Below are 15,438 nucleotides of genomic sequence, written 5' to 3'. Positions count from 1 at the left end.
AGTCATTTTGCTTGAGCCTTGAAATGAATTTTTGCAAAAAAGCATATTCTCTAATACAGATATGTCAAAGCAATATGTGTATTAAGGGGATAAATATTGCTAATAATTGCTAGTGATGTGCTGGTTTGAAAAACAGGGGTGGCTGTTTTTAAACCATTTTTCTGTGTTTTTTTAAGTTGCCACCATTTTACCAATAATAGAATGGAAACGTGAATCATATGAAAGCCGACTACCGTTTTGAAAAAAGGCCATCCAAAAGAAACCTCTTCTGTTTGGTTTAATGACGTCCGTGTCATCATATGACATCATACTCTGTGTTTCACAACCAATCATCTTACTCCATGTTTTTGTTATCAGTCCTGGCCCCCTTCACCATCACAGAGGGTGGAAAGGTCATAGACCCTGAAGACTCCTGGATACAACAGGAGTCGAGTAAACATGATCTAGCCTTGAATAAAGTCCAGCTGGAAGGGGCAAGCAAAATCCAAACAAGAGGTAAAACCATCCAGCCTGCACGCTTCAATCCTCATCATCTGTGCGTCAATAATTGTGCTGGGCTAAGCACCCTGCCGTTGTCGTCATTGAGTCATGGATCTGCTCCATAGTTGGGGGGTGAGTGTGGTGTTCTATTTGCAAAAAGAGTACATTGCCTATGAAAGTGGGTTTCAGCTGATTTCTTATGTGGCGGACCTCCACACCACCTTCTATATCTTCTTCCCTATCTGGTTCCACCTGGAAAGGAACGTCGGCATCAAGCTCATCTGGGTGGGTGTGGTGGGCGACTGGCTTAACCTGGTGCTAAAATGGTAAGACTTTCTGAAGCTTGGAAACAAGTTGTTCCAACAGCTCTGAAACTTAATCAACATTTGGTTTGCAGGGTTCTTTTTGGAGAAAGACCTTACTGGTGGGTTCATGAAACTAAGTTTTATGGCAATGAGTCAGCGCCTGCTCTCAGGCAGCTTTCCATCACGTGTGAGACTGGACCAGGTACGATGCTTGACACATTCATATTGATGCATACTGCATGGTCAGTCGATTTTTCTTGTTGTAAACGGTTGTGCAACTCAGATGGTAATGAATGAGCTGAACTGACTAGATGATGTCTTGCTTTGGGTTATCTTAATGCTATACCCTAAGCACTACTTTTGAAATCAGGCTGTTGATAATTTATTGATAGGAATAAATCATTGACCTGAATTAAACTGGTATGGTTGGATGATTTGAAAACGCTCCCTCCTCCTATTCCTTTGGCCCTTTGCATGACCCCGATCTTATCTTGAAAGACAGTAGTGTAAGGCATTTCTGGTCATATTGCATATATGCATCCCCTGATCTGTGCTAAGAGATGGACTATTTTTGACACATGGCATTTGTTTCACAACTCATTTTGCCATTTGCATGACCATCATCTAAATGAAAAGAATAAGAAACATTGTTTCACAAGTTGAAAAACCAAACCTTAGGCATGTGGCTTGTGTTTAAGAGACTGCACCTACTTATTTCTTTTCAGGAAGTCCTTCTGGTCATGCAATGGGTTCTGCTGCAGTAGGGTATGTGATGGTCATAGCGGTGTTATCCATTGCTGCTCAGAGAAAAACCCCTGCTTTGCTTTACTGGTGAGTTTCAGACACAACATGCAAGTGCCAAATCTTCAGATTTTGCATTACTGCTTACACATCGATCAGGCATACCATTATGTCATTCTAACATTATGACAGGTGAGATGAATAACTCTGATTATCTCTTTATCATGGCACTTGTTAGTTGTTGAGATATACAAGGCAGCAAGTGAACATTCTGTCAACAAAAATTATGTGCTAAAAGCATTTGAGCGAGGATTTGAGCGAGTTTAAACAAGGGCCAAATTGTGATGTCTAGACGACTTGGTCGGAGCATCTCCAAAACTGCAGCTCTTGTGGGATTTTCTGGTCTGCAGTGGTCAGTATCTATCAAAAATGCTCCAAGTAAGGAACAGTGGTGACCCGGCGACAGGTTCATGGGTGGCCGAGGCTCATTGATGCATGTGGGGAGCGAAGGCTGGCTCTTGTGGTCCGATCCAACAGACGAGCTCCTGTAGCTCAAATTGCTGAAGAAGATGCAAGAAGATGAACTGCTGTTAATGCTCAATGGGTCAGGACTGTTTTTGCATTTAAAGGGGGACCAGCACAATATTAGAAACGTGGTCATTATGTTATGCCTGATCTGTGGCCATAAAGTTATGCCTTCTTGGTGTATATACTGATTACTTTTGTCAGTCTGAAGGGCATAATGCAGAGATGATGTCTGCAAAGCTTGCATGAACAAGTAACCACATTTGCATGCTTGCACAATTTCTAGGAAGGGCATTGCCTGTTTGTTGTTTGCACCACATCATATTGGTTGTGAAATTCAGCAAAACACAATCTCTGCATGAAGTATGCTGAAGTATTAAGCCTGCAGAAGTGTTTGATGGTTCCTATATATTAGTACACGTTTGACAATTGTCTACTGCCAGGCTTTTAAAGATGGTGCTATGGATGCTGCTGGGACTGGTGGAGCTGTTAGTCTGCATGTCTCGTGTTTATGTTGCCGCCCACTTCCCCCATCAGGTTATATGTGGAGTTATCTCAGGTGGGTAGACAATCCTCTGCTTGAACCTGCAATTCTTTCCAATGCCATCATCTATACTGAATTACCTAAGTGGCTTTAATATATCATCAACAAATATATTATCTCTGATTCCAGGTATCATTGTAGCCGAGATATTCTCAAGACAGAAGTGGATTTACATCACCAGCTTGCAGAAGTACTTCAGCATCACTCTTTTCCTGCTCGTTTTCGCCGTTGGCTTTTATGTTCTCTTGAAGGCGGTGGGTGTGGATTTGCTGTGGACTTTGGAAAAGGCTCAGAAATGGTGTGTGAACCCAGCCTGGGTCAACATGGACACGACGCCATTCGCCAGCCTGCTGCGCAACATGGGCACCTTGTTCGGTCTGGGACTGGGACTGCACTCACCACTCCATACTCAGCACAAAAAGAGCACTAGTAAACCCTTTAAAATGGGCTCTATTGCCATATCATTAGTTCTTCTTCAGCTCCTGGACTTTTTGACCTTCCCTTCAGATAACCATACAATTTTTTACATTCTGTCATTCACAAAGAGTGCTGTTGCTCTTTTGGTTCCTACCATCCTTGTTCCTAGAGTTTTGTTCTTGTTTTTACAGGAAAAGAAAGTTGGAAAGACCTCATAGACAAATATTTCTGTGGTTAGCAATGGCGAATGATAAATGTCTAAAGGCTAGTATATTTTTTAAGTTTGACAGTGATTTAGCTGAGAAACCTCTCTAGCATCCGGCTTTACACTTGTATGTATGTTGAATATACTTCAAAGACAAAATACTGAACATGCATTTTATAGTATTTACACTTCTCGTGACTAAGAACTCTTCAGCCAAGTCTATTCTTGTACCTTCTGCCATCTCAAACAACAATCTCACTTAATTTCTGTGAAAGATTTAATATTTGTATTTGAAAAAAGACAAGGCTGAAGGTTTAGTCTATGTACTCAAATGACTTTTCCCTAGATTTTTAAGATTCTGATAATGAGTTAACTTTTGTGAAAATGTAACAGTTCTTTGTTTTGGCTTAGTTCAATGGAAGCCTTGTGTTGTTGGAGAATATCGTTCCATATCTTCTGAATGAGTCTGGCCCATTCACGACAACTCTCTTTTAGAAAACATGTCCAAAGGTCCTTCTGTCAGCTCTTGTACTCTGAACTAACTCACTGAAGATAGTGTTCCATGCGTGTGGGGTTGTACAATGCTGAGTTACTAATTGCCACTGGTGCCATGCAAGTCCAACAGTTACAAGTGCATTCCCTGATGTAGATTTAAGAGATAATAAAACTGCTATGGCACTCATAGAGCTTAAAGTCCCTCTGCATTTACATGTAGAAGTAAACGTAAATGCCATCCTAAAGATCATTTATAAAAATCTTTTTTTTTTATTATTTTATCATTATCATTAATGGGAGGAAAGTCCTCAAAGACAATGTTTGGTGATTTCCCTGCTCTCATATATCATATAAACCTAGCAATAAATATTAATGACCTAAATCAGCTGTGTTATAATCCTTACATAAGCAGTTATTTATGCTTAGATAAAACTTTTTTTCTTTCAGATTTTTTTGTTGTTGGATATTACACCAAACACTTTTGCTTAATGAAAGACATTCTAGCATATATGTCATCTATCAGTGTGTTCTTTATTCTTATATTTTTTTTTATAATACACACAATCACTTTGGACACACAAGGTGCTTTTCATTCATTTAAATATTTAGCTAAATGTTTATAATTGAACTTTCACTCACCCACACACTTTATTGAGTCATCGTGGACCAAGTTTCCAGACATGACGTAGGAATACACCCTAGATTAGATGCCAAGACACCATGCAAGCACACACATTTACACACTCCTAGAGGCAATTTGGTTTAGCCAATCCACCTACTAATATGTTTTTGGGAAGTATGAGGGAAAACAAAGAAGGAAAAACAATACCTGAACAAAATTTGAATTGAAAACAAATTTCCATTTTTATCATTTATAACTATTTATCATTAAAATTGATCTGAATTGGTTTCTGATCCAAGTTTCATTTTTAAATCTTCATATTTCATATATGTTTAGAACTGAAAATATGAATGAGTTTTGTTTTGGTTTATCATGGGCAAGCAATTCACCTCCATTTCACGTGTAAATGTTTAATATTAGATATGTGTCCTAGTTTGGTAGAACCTGCAGGGTTTATTGACTAATTAGTATAGTATTGACTATGGAATGACATCTAAGGTCGCTCTATTATAAGAATCTGATACTATACAATGACATCTACAGTTACTCCATTATAAGTAGAATAATTCATTCTCTCCTGCAAGCATGTTGATGTGCTCAGAAATCGAGTACTGTTTCAAACGTAATACACCGGGTTTATACTCTCATGCAAGTGTGTTGAAGCATTCCGAAATTGAGTATTATTTTAATAATAATAAATCTGATTTATAATCTTCTGCAAGTGTGTTGAGGCGGCCAGAAATGGAGTGTAATTTCAGTAGTAGTAAATCCGATTTATGCTCTCCTCAAGTGTTTTAAAGTGCTTAGAAATGGTCTATTATTTCAATAGCAGTAAATCTTTTTTGGCTTCCCTGCCAGCATGTTAAAGCACTTAAAAAATTCAGTATTTCATTAGTATTAAACTAATAAATGCTCTCCTGCAAGCATTTTGAGGCACTTAAGTGTAGTGTATGTTTCACAGTTTATTGATTAATGGCCTCCTGCATGCGTGCTTATAAAGGGTTTATTATTACCGTATACCATTACAGTGGTATTAAAATGATAGATGACAAATCGAGGTTAATGTGAAAAAAAACCATAACATCCAGAATTACACTTTATGACAAAATGGACATCTTGGAAATTATTTTTATGCACTCAGTCTCTGTGTCTTTTTGAAGAAGAAAAAAAAAATGTTCCTTTACGGGAAAAAAAATCCAAATGCTTTCACTTGTTTTGCACATTGCAAACCCAAACCCCTATCTAAGCACATTCTCGTACTGAGAAGCACAATTAAACATTAACCGCCTTGTTGTTCTCTTTTTAGCCCTTTACCTCCACTGCAGCTCTTGAAGCAGGACATTTTGTTTGTGTCACTGGAAGACCTGAGGATCAGCACTGTTACATCACGGACTGTGCAAACATGCTTATCAATGTTTTGCACTTTGCATGAAGGTTACGTGCAAAATGTGAACCAAACAGTTCTTTAAAGAAAAAAATATATATTTGCACAAGCCCAAGAATATATAGCAAAAAGGGGAAAGAAGCTGTAAAAGCAGGTCCTGAATCAATGTGTTAATTATTTAACTAGAGAACCTTTAGCTTCATTGGAAACGGTTTAGCGACTTTTGAAATAGGTCAATCAGTCCTCTAGCCATGCGTTACTATTTTGCGATTTCTCTCTGATGCACACTGTATCCTTATCATTTTGTTATCATTGTTGTTTTTTCCTTTGTGCACTCATCTGTTCCATGGTCCTAGAAGTCTGTCAATGGATTAGTGAAGATTAATTAATGACTGCTAGAATAGAGTGAATGAATGCTATTCGAGCGGGAACACATTAACATCCACCTGGCATCTGCATGAGCTGACGTAGTCGGAAGTGTGATGTGATGCCTCTATAAAAGCTAAAAAAAAGGCTAGTTGAACAGCGGTACATGTGGAACGCCACTGGATGCTGAGCATGTTATTGGATGTTGGGGTACTTTATTCAGAGCACAGCAAGGGTATGTTTTCTTATTTGCCATTACTTATTTTATAGTGACCAGTGATTTGAAAAATTACATTGAACATATAAATGAAAAGATTCAATAAAATAAATAAATAAATAAAATACAACCTAAACAAAATATATATTTGATTAAATGTATTTTGGAAAAAAAAAAAAAAAAAAAAATATATATATATATATATATATATATATATATATATATATATATATATATATATATATATATATATATATATATATATATATATATATAAATGAATTCAAGAAAATGTAGTCTAAACTATAAAAATGTTTTTCCAAAGCTTAAATTATTGACTGGAATACACAGTGTCTAAATGCTTGAAATCTATTACTGCTATTTTCTTCGAAAATGTGGCTACAGAAAAAATCTGTGAAAAACCAATTCCTACTTTCCAATTTTTTCAGGTAACAAATCGCACTGCAAAGTAGAAACGCGTTCTGAAAATGTTACGAAAACGTATAAAACATTTATACCGTAAGCTTAGTTTTACTGTTATTATCGCTCTTTTATTAAATTCAATAAAGGGGCGGGGACTACTGAAGCAAAAATTGTTGAAAACATCATAATCTGTGATAGTAACAGCAACTTGTACAACATGACAAGTGCAATCATTACACACAACTTTATTTATAGAAATGTATTACACAAATCAACAATGTTGAATGTCTTTACAAAAGATTTTGTAGAAAAAAAAATTCAAAATAACAAAATGGCCAGATATGAACCAAAGTGTTTAGTTATTACTAACCTCCCAAAGAACTACAAATTATACCACAACATTGTTGAATCGGTTTATGTAACTGTGTACAGCAGAATTTGCATTTTTAACTTTACTGTCAAAAGTAAAGCTGTGAAACTTTATGCCTACCTTTATAACTTTATGCTGTGTTATTGTCTTAGTTACACTGTATAGACAAAAGTTTGTGAACACCTGACCATACGATTTATATGTGCTTTTTGAACATCTCATTTCACTAGTTCCACTAGATTTTGGAGTGAGTTTGAGGAGATTTGTGCTCATTCAGAAACAATAGTGTTGCTAAATCAGGTACTGATGTAGGCTGAGGAGCCCTGGGTTGCAGTTAGCGTTCCAATTCGTCCCAAAGTTGTTTAATAGGGTTGAGGCCAGAGTGTTATAGCAGGCCACTCAAGATCTTCCACTCCAAACCATGTAAAGTATATCTTCATGGAGCTGGAGCTTTGTGCACAGGGACATGCTGAAACAGGTTTGGGTCTTCTACTTTAAGTGAAGGGAATATTTTATGATAACCAATCCAAAGACATTCCATACAAATGTGTGCTTCCAACTCTGTGGTAACAGTTTGCAGAAGAAACAGTTATGGCTGGAAAAGTCATGTGTTCCAATACTTTTGCTCATATAGTGTACTTTAATATACAAAATATTGGGATGCTGGTAAATGGATGTAGTCACATTATATTAAAGGCAACTATAAATGCATTAAAAAGAGTATGTGAAGTTTAATCTATGTTAAATGCTTAATGCTGTGGTATAGGAGAAATAAAACATGCTGTTATTAAAAAAAAGAATCAATTTTGGGGTGGTCATAACATTCCTTTTCAATAACAGCACATTATTTAAGTGTTTTATTCCTGGCTGTATGTTATACATGTACTTTCAATGAATTTTCCAGAGCCTTTTGGAGAATGAAAAACAATCTGCAAAGGAAAATAGTAAACAATACAAAATTATATTAGCCATTTCAACAATTTAAGACATTCGATTAGATTTGATGAAGATTTTAGATATAAATGCAGAGTAAAAGTACAGAGCCAATGAAATGCACTTGACCAGAAGTGCAGATCTCTCTCTCTCTCTCTCTCTCTCTCTCTCTCTCTCTCTCTCTCTCTCTCTCTCTCTCTCTCTCTCTCTCTCTCTCTCTCTCTCTCTCTCTGTCTCTCTGTCTCTCTCTCTCAATTACATACAGGCTTCATTTGGAATGTGATTGTTTAACTTTTAGGACAGTTACAGCCCCCATTATGAGAGGGTGTGCAGACTTATACAATCAGGGTGTTGTAGGTTTTTTTTTATTCCAAATATTTCTAGTTATCTTTTATGCCAAACATTTTTTTTCCCCCTCTGGATTTTTGTTTGTTGAAAGATCACATATAAGATGTAACAAATCTGATATTTCTGTCTTAATAATTAAAAAGCCCTGCAATTTCATAAGGGTGTGTACACTTTTTATATCTATTATATGTATAGTATATTATATATGTCTTCTTCTTCTTTTTTCATCTTCTCCCATTGGGGGCGCCACAGCGGATCATCCGTCTCCATACCACCCTGTCCTCTACATCTGCCTCTTTCAAAACAACTACCTGCATCTCTTCCTTCACCACATCCATAAACCTCCTCCTTGAGCTTCCTCTTTTCCTCCTTCCTGGTGGCTCCATCCTCAGCATTCTCCTACTGATATACCCCATGTCCCTCCTCTGCACATGTCCAAACCATCTCAATCTCGCCTCTTTCAATTTGTCCCTAAAACATCCTACTTACCCCCTAATAAACTTGTTTCTAATTCTGTCCATCGTTGTCAGTCCTAATGAAAACCTCAACATCTTCAGCTCTGCTACCTCCAGCTCCACCTCCTGTGTTTTAGTCCAGTGGTCCCCAACCCCCAATTGGTACCGGGCCTCACAGAGAGAATACATAACTTAGATTATTAACGTTTTATTTATTATCTGATTCTAAACGATGTTTTATTTTGGATATTTAGCGGATTTTCTCCGCCACATCTGTCTATGACTCACTCTTGATGCATGTCAAGATGCCTCGGTCACATGTCTTACCTCCATCCTTTACCTTCTTAAAGGGGCTGCTCCGGCCGCTAACACATAATACATTACCGCTAAATTCAAACCCAAAGCTAGCAAAATGAACGAAAAACAACACAGTGAATTCACATTTATTATTATATTTAGAAAATACCAGTTTTTATGCCGGTTGTATCATTTTATTTTTGTTGTATTTATCCTGCACACATTAAAGACCGATCCGTGAAATTATTTTTTGACATTAAACCGGTCCATGGCACAAAAAAGATTGGGGACCACTGTTTTACTTCTTTACTCTTTACTTCTCTAACATAGTATATTATGTATATAAATGAATGTAATTAATTAGTATGTACATTTTTCATTGGGATGAATAAAGTATTTATTTATTTATCTATCTATCTATCTATCTATCTATCTATCTATCTATCTATCTATCTATCTATCTATCTATCTATCTATCTATCTATCTATCTATCTATCTATCTATCTATCTATCTATCTATCTATCTATCTATCTATCTATCTATCTATCATGTTTTGTATAAAGATGCAGGTGTTTAATAGGATGTTCTTTAATATTTACCTTAGGATGATGGAGTCTCTCAGTCACTCTGTGAAGGTAATCGTGGTTTATTCATTGAAATCAACTTCCAGAAATATACTTAATATCAAAACTAGTACTTTGTGAAACTAGTTACTTACATCAAACTCAAGGTCATCCATACTGGGGGGCTCCCCTTTTTGTTTCATATCAGACAGCATCTATATGTAAAAAACAACAACAAAAGAATTGTGAAGAATAAACACATGCTATACACAATTTATTTCACTATGTCCTATGATTCAAGACATAACATCTGCACGTTGTTTCGTGCAATGTTTGTGGTTTGGATTACATTCTTTGTCCTTGTAAATGTGTAAATCTTAAAAAAATATACATTTGTAAAAAAAAAAAGAAAAAAAAAGAGAGCTGAAGTGTACGCAGTGATAAGAACAGTGATGTACTTACATCCATGTACTGTTCAAACTCGGCCTTGCCGTCTTCCTCCTCGTGCTCCCAGTCCCTCCAGTTATCAAAGTCTACTGATAGCCAGGCTGGCTGTGAGGATTAAGACAGCAACACAGCGCTTAGATTTTAAACAATTTTACATTTACATTTCTGGCATTTAGCAGACGCCCTTATCCAGAGCGACGTACAAAAGTGCTTTGAGGCTCTAGCAATAAATAAATCTACACTGGTATGCAAGATTACAAACTTAATATAAATATAACTCATGAATTCTACAAAGCAAACTTGGAAAGTGCTAATTTAATTGTTTCAGGAAGAGGAATGTCTTCAATCATCGCTTGAAGATAATCAGGGACTCCGTTGGACAGACATCAAGGGGAAGTTCATTTCACCACCTCAGTGCCAGAACAGAGAAGAGCCTTGAAATATAAACACTTAGTAATCGGGTATCCTGTAATGCTAGTTATACTATTAAATCTGTCTAGTTGTTGGTTATTTTAGTTACTTATCCTGATTTGGGTTGCAGTGGATATGGAGGCTATTGCTGGAATGCTGGGGGTAAGTACAGGATTACACCCTGTACACATATATTGATAATCGAGAATTGCCAATCCACCTACATGTATGTGTTTGAACAGTCGGTGGAAACCAGAGAACCCACAAGAAACCCATATGTACAGCATGATCAAACCACTGACTCTGGATGCTACTCACTGCGGCTTTCTGCCACTTCCTTGCAGGAAATGTTTTGAAATGATACAAATATTTTTTCAGCTAATACATCTTACCTTATCTGTGCCTTTATTGAGACGAGGCCAGGCTACATTTTCCTTAATTTTCCTTATAAGAACATTAATTGTGCGGTCATAAACCTTCTCCCTGGAATCCTAAAGATAAAAAAAACACAGATGTTTTATGCAATACAGAATTATAAAGTATATCTGAGACACTAGGAATAAGGCACATGTAGCAGTAATATCACAATCAATAGACAGAGGAGAAAATTCCATGGGGGATCAATGAGAGCCTTTAATGGTCACACAGATGATGACAAGTCCAGAGATCTGACACTTTTAAAGTGTGTGTCAAATTCTTTTTATACTACAGTGCTGTTGAATTCTCACACACCAGAGGTGGAAAGTAATTAAGTACTAATACTTTGTTACTGTACTTAAGTAGATTTTTTGGTATCAGTATTTTACTTTACTATTATTTTTTCAGTAAACATTTTACTTTCATTTATAAAATTTTTTAAACAAATATCTGAACTATCTACTTGGATTTTTCAACCTACCACTGGTGTACCATTTCCTTGCTATCACACACCACAGACGTAAACTAGACTACTAAGCAACAATGAGCAAGACAGAAGGCAACAAGAAGTCTAGGGATAACGTGGATGAGACAGCGATGAGTCAGCGTTGTAAACATGACCGAGTACAGAGACATTCCTGATCACCTGATCATCATCATCATCTTTTCTATGCTTGTGTTCTATATGGTGGATGTTCAGCTTGGATACATTCATTAGATAACATCTTGATTCTATTACATCGATATATTAATATGATGTGAGGTCCAGTTGCCAGCGTGACACTAAAACGGGATTTTTTTACTTAAGTACATGTCGGAGCCCAAACTTCTTTACTTTAACTGGAGTGAAAAAGTGTAGTCAGCACTTCAACTTTTAAAACATGAGTATCTGTACTTCTACTTGAGTGAAGGATGTGTGTACTTTTGGCATCTCTGTCACACACTTTACTGCATTACTGTGATAATAAAATAATAAAAATGTTGTTAGTATTTGTATGGTGGATGCTCCATTTAAAATTTTATAAGCTTTTTAAATGTGTTAATATGGATATGGTGGCTTTTCCTGTGTGTGTGTGTGTGTGTGTGTGTGTATATATATATATATATATATATATATATATATATATATATATATATATATATATATATATATATATATATAATAAATTTTTTTCTTTTTTTGTTTGGTTTTGTTTTTTTACTTTTTCTAACCAGCTGTTATAATGTAGGTGATAGCAGGGATTACAGTGACTCTACATACGTTTTACAGCATTAAATGTATCTCTAATCGGATACAATAAACATTTTGTAAAAAACAGGAAACTTTTCATTGTTGGCACATTGCTGGGGTACAAAAGGTAATAAGGGGAATAATAAAAGCCTTCCATACAAAAGCCTTCCTACACCCAACACACCCCATAGTGTTTTAGTCCTTACTGGCTTCAGAATTGAACTGCTCGTCACCACACTCAAGAAACAGCCAGTTTTATATCATACTGCTGGGTCCAAAAATCAAAATAAGCCAAAGACTTATGTCAGTACTAGCAAAACTTTAAAAAAAATTTTTTTTGGATATAATAATTATATACACTCTCCAACACATTTATACATTTGACATTAAAACCCAATTCATGTTAATATACTGTACCTATACTACAACTTGACGGTTGAAAGGGAATAAAATTTGAATAACATTAACACTCCTGTGTATGAAACAGCACATGGTTTCCCCCATAAATCTGAAATTAAAAGCTATTATTTATTTGCATGTTGCTTCACTCTTTACTTGTTTATGTAACAGTGTATTATTGATTCAATTTTAAATGAATAAAAAAGTTTGTTTTTGTGCACTTTTATGAGCTTGGCCCAACATTTTCCCTCCTTTTAAATACATTTCTTTCTTTACACTTTTCAGAATTTTATTTTACTTTTCGAGTAAGAAGTATTAATTAAATCACCCCATGCAATTATTTTAAATAATAAAATAAGTTCTAAAATAAATGATAAATACATTGCTTAGAAGCAAATGCCGACTTTCTAAAATTTCTCAGGCAATACTACACAAGAACAGCCAAAACGATATGGACAAAAGTATCTCCTAACAATATCTCCTATCTTCTCCTAATTGTTGTCTTTAGATGTGATAGAACTGAAATATCCTTTCACTTAAACTAAGAGACCCAAACCTGTTCCAGCATGACAATGCACAAAAAAATCCATCAAGATATGGTTTACATGGGTTCTAGTGAAAGATCTTGCATGGCCTGCTATAGAACTCTGACCTCATGCCCACTGAACACCTTGAATGAATTGGAACACTGACTGCACCCCCTCCCTCCTCACCCTACATCAAAACCTGACTTTTCCTAAAACCCTTGTGGCTAAATGAGCACAAATCTCCATAAGCAGACTCTAAAATCTAGTGGAATATCTTCCCAGAAGAGTAGAGGTTATTATAGCAGAAAATGGGGACTGAATGTGAAATGGAATGTTTAAAGCACATACCAATCTTATATTCATGTGTTCACAAACTTTTTTTCATGTAGTGTACTTTTGAAACACCAGGAACACCAGCTGTCAGCATTTACTTGGTTTGATCTGCTGTTGCATCAAAGGAAATTTTGCACAAGGAGCATTTGTGCACAATGTAAAAATTATACAAATGACTTTTCAAACAAAGGTTTGCAAACTTACATTTTTTTGCACTCGATCATAAAATTCGATCTCGTTATAGATGTTATTGTCATCGTCGTCTTTGCAGCTGCAACACAAACATGTAAAGGAGTGAATTATTCGATGGGTTGCCATTTAATATTGAAGATTACTGTATATTTTAAGTCAGAAGATGCTATACATATACATGCCTTGTGTAAGTTAAGTAAACATATGCCCAGATATACAAAGCTGAGTGAAAGATTTGCAGCTGAAATTGTAACAACTGGTGGTTACAAGTATTTGCATAGAGGGGCAAAAACTTAACTAAAAAAATATTAATTCAAATTTTATATCTGTTGTCCCAGCATCCCAGCATCATCAAAGTTATTGTATTTGTTATTTGCTTCATTAAAGCCAAGTGTGACAGGTAAATAGAATCAAATTAAAACAATAAATCCAAACCTCTGATCAATAAAGAAATTGCAACTAAGGAAGATAGATAGATAGATAGATAGATAGATAGATAGATAGATAGATAGATAGATAGATAGATAGATAGATAGATAGATAGATAGATAGATAGATAGATAGATAGATAGATAGATAGATAGATAGACAGACAGACAGACAGACAGACAGACAGACAGACAGACAGACAGACAGTCCATTTCAAATCATGCTTATAAAATGTGGAAAATGTGGCATGCTTAAAGATAAATAATTCTGCAAGACACTGTATAGCAATAGTTTCTTACCTTAGGATAATTTTGGTTTCCTGGATGTCCACCTGAACGTTGGTGGGTTTCTGAACCAGGAAGTTCACAGTAACATACTTTTTGCGGTCAAACCACACTGTTTTTGCAGGTTGACTTTAGACAAGCAGAGAAAGTAAAACAGAATTTAAACACCACAAAATCCTTTATCTACTTTAATGTATATATTATCATTTCTGATTCAGTAAGTACACCACTGTCTACACAGTGATTCAGTGACCACATTTGGACACTTTAGAATTATAATGTGTTCTCCCCTTTACACCGCACACTAGAGTTTCACTAACCAGTTTTCCGGTCGGACAATTTTTGGCATCTTGAGTCTTCAGGGTTCGCCTTTGTAGTGGAAATGTTTGGAATCTTTAACGTGTAATCCGGTAGAATTCTCAAAGCTTACAAACTCTGTCTCACCACTGAGAGTGAAAGCAGTCTGTCTGGTGTTGTAGCTCAGTGCACCGGGCTATTTTAAGATGGACAGTATCAGCTGCTAAAGGCTGCCTTCTCCGCCCCTCCACCCTATTCCTATTTTAAGGCCTAAGTGGAACACTCGGGAAAACCATGACGTTTTCCTTCTGTGTCACTGCGAACGAGGGGGATGGAGAATCTTCCAGACCCCATGCTTGTGGGCAAATGTTTTCACACCAGGTTCCTCAACCCCCACAAACACCAGCAAAGATTCAGGTACTCACACAAAACCAAACAGCTTCAATCCCCTTTATAGAAACACCAAAATTTTCGAATAAAATCTTTGTATAAATATTCACCCTGTTGGAATTTTTTTACTATTTTTGTTGTGCTACAGATTGGACTTTATGCGGCGAGGACACTTACTAGTCCTTAGCCCTGTGTTTTCTGTGATTGTTGTTGTATGTAGCACCAGGGTTCAGAAGGAACGTTGTTTTAATTTGATTTGTGCCAGTTTAATTGATTTCTCAATTTAATTAGCACACATTAAATTGATAACATTTAATTAAATAAATGAAAATATGTAATTAAATAGTTTACATTTGTTAGACCCCATTTGGGTAATGCAGATGTGTGTG

General features: G+C 36.0%; 2 protein-coding genes and 1 long non-coding RNA gene across 4 annotated transcripts; 2 read left to right on the top strand and 1 right to left on the bottom strand.

The window, feature by feature from the left end:
* Positions 1-459: 459 nt before the first annotated feature.
* On the top strand, positions 460-4,156 carry g6pc1a.1 (glucose-6-phosphatase catalytic subunit 1a, tandem duplicate 1). Its single transcript, XM_083556794.1, has 5 exons — positions 460-806; positions 878-987; positions 1,511-1,616; positions 2,495-2,610; positions 2,725-4,156. Exons 1-5 carry the CDS (start codon positions 589-591, stop codon positions 3,228-3,230), a joined length of 1,056 nt encoding a protein of 351 aa, XP_083412920.1. The 5' UTR covers positions 460-588; the 3' UTR covers positions 3,231-4,156.
* Positions 4,157-6,956: 2,800 nt separating this feature from the next.
* Positions 6,957-15,170, bottom strand: ptges3l (prostaglandin E synthase 3 like). 2 transcript variants are annotated; one of them, XM_083556801.1, is made up of 8 exons: positions 14,683-15,168; positions 14,378-14,491; positions 13,662-13,728; positions 10,943-11,041; positions 10,155-10,244; positions 9,848-9,907; positions 9,729-9,756; positions 6,957-8,023 (listed from the first exon to the last, which is right to left on the bottom strand). In XM_083556801.1, the coding sequence occupies exons 1-7, from the start codon at positions 14,709-14,711 to the stop codon at positions 9,748-9,750; spliced, it is 468 nt and encodes a 155-aa protein (XP_083412927.1). In that variant the 5' UTR covers positions 14,712-15,168; the 3' UTR covers positions 6,957-8,023; positions 9,729-9,747. The 2 variants fall into 2 exon arrangements, 1 of the variants encoding a protein (XP_083412927.1); XR_014536096.1 differs by having other exon boundaries at positions 9,729-9,907; positions 14,683-15,170.
* Positions 9,444-11,950, top strand: LOC310734599. The gene is made up of 2 exons (XR_014536097.1): positions 9,444-9,764; positions 10,681-11,950. It is a non-coding gene; the product is annotated as an uncharacterized lncRNA (long non-coding RNA).
* Positions 15,171-15,438: the final 268 nt, after the last annotated feature.

The sequence above is a fragment of the Silurus aristotelis genome (genome assembly GCF_946808225.1).
Source record: "Silurus aristotelis genome assembly, chromosome: 12".
Classification (NCBI taxonomy): Eukaryota; Metazoa; Chordata; class Actinopteri; order Siluriformes; family Siluridae; genus Silurus; species Silurus aristotelis.
The sequence above is the reverse complement of the archived record's forward strand: the minus strand, read 5'-3'. Positions and strand labels throughout refer to the sequence as shown.

Coding starts and splice junctions, on each gene's coding strand:
- g6pc1a.1 (XM_083556794.1), top strand. CDS start 589: ATGGATCTGCTCCATAGTTGGGGGGTGAGTGTGGTGTTCTATTTGCAA. Junction 988..1,510: donor CACGTGTGAGACTGGACCAG/GTACGATGCTTG, acceptor ATTTCTTTTCAG/GAAGTCCTTCTGGTCATGCA. Junction 1,617..2,494: donor ACCCCTGCTTTGCTTTACTG/GTGAGTTTCAGA, acceptor GTCTACTGCCAG/GCTTTTAAAGATGGTGCTAT.
- ptges3l (XM_083556801.1), bottom strand. CDS start 14,711: ATGCCAAAAATTGTCCGACCGGAAAACTG. Junction 11,042..13,661: donor ATGATCGAGTGCAAAAAAAT/GTAAGTTTGCAA, acceptor TTTTATCTTTAG/GATTCCAGGGAGAAGGTTTA. Junction 10,245..10,942: donor TCAATAAAGGCACAGATAAG/GTAAGATGTATT, acceptor TAATCCTCACAG/CCAGCCTGGCTATCAGTAGA.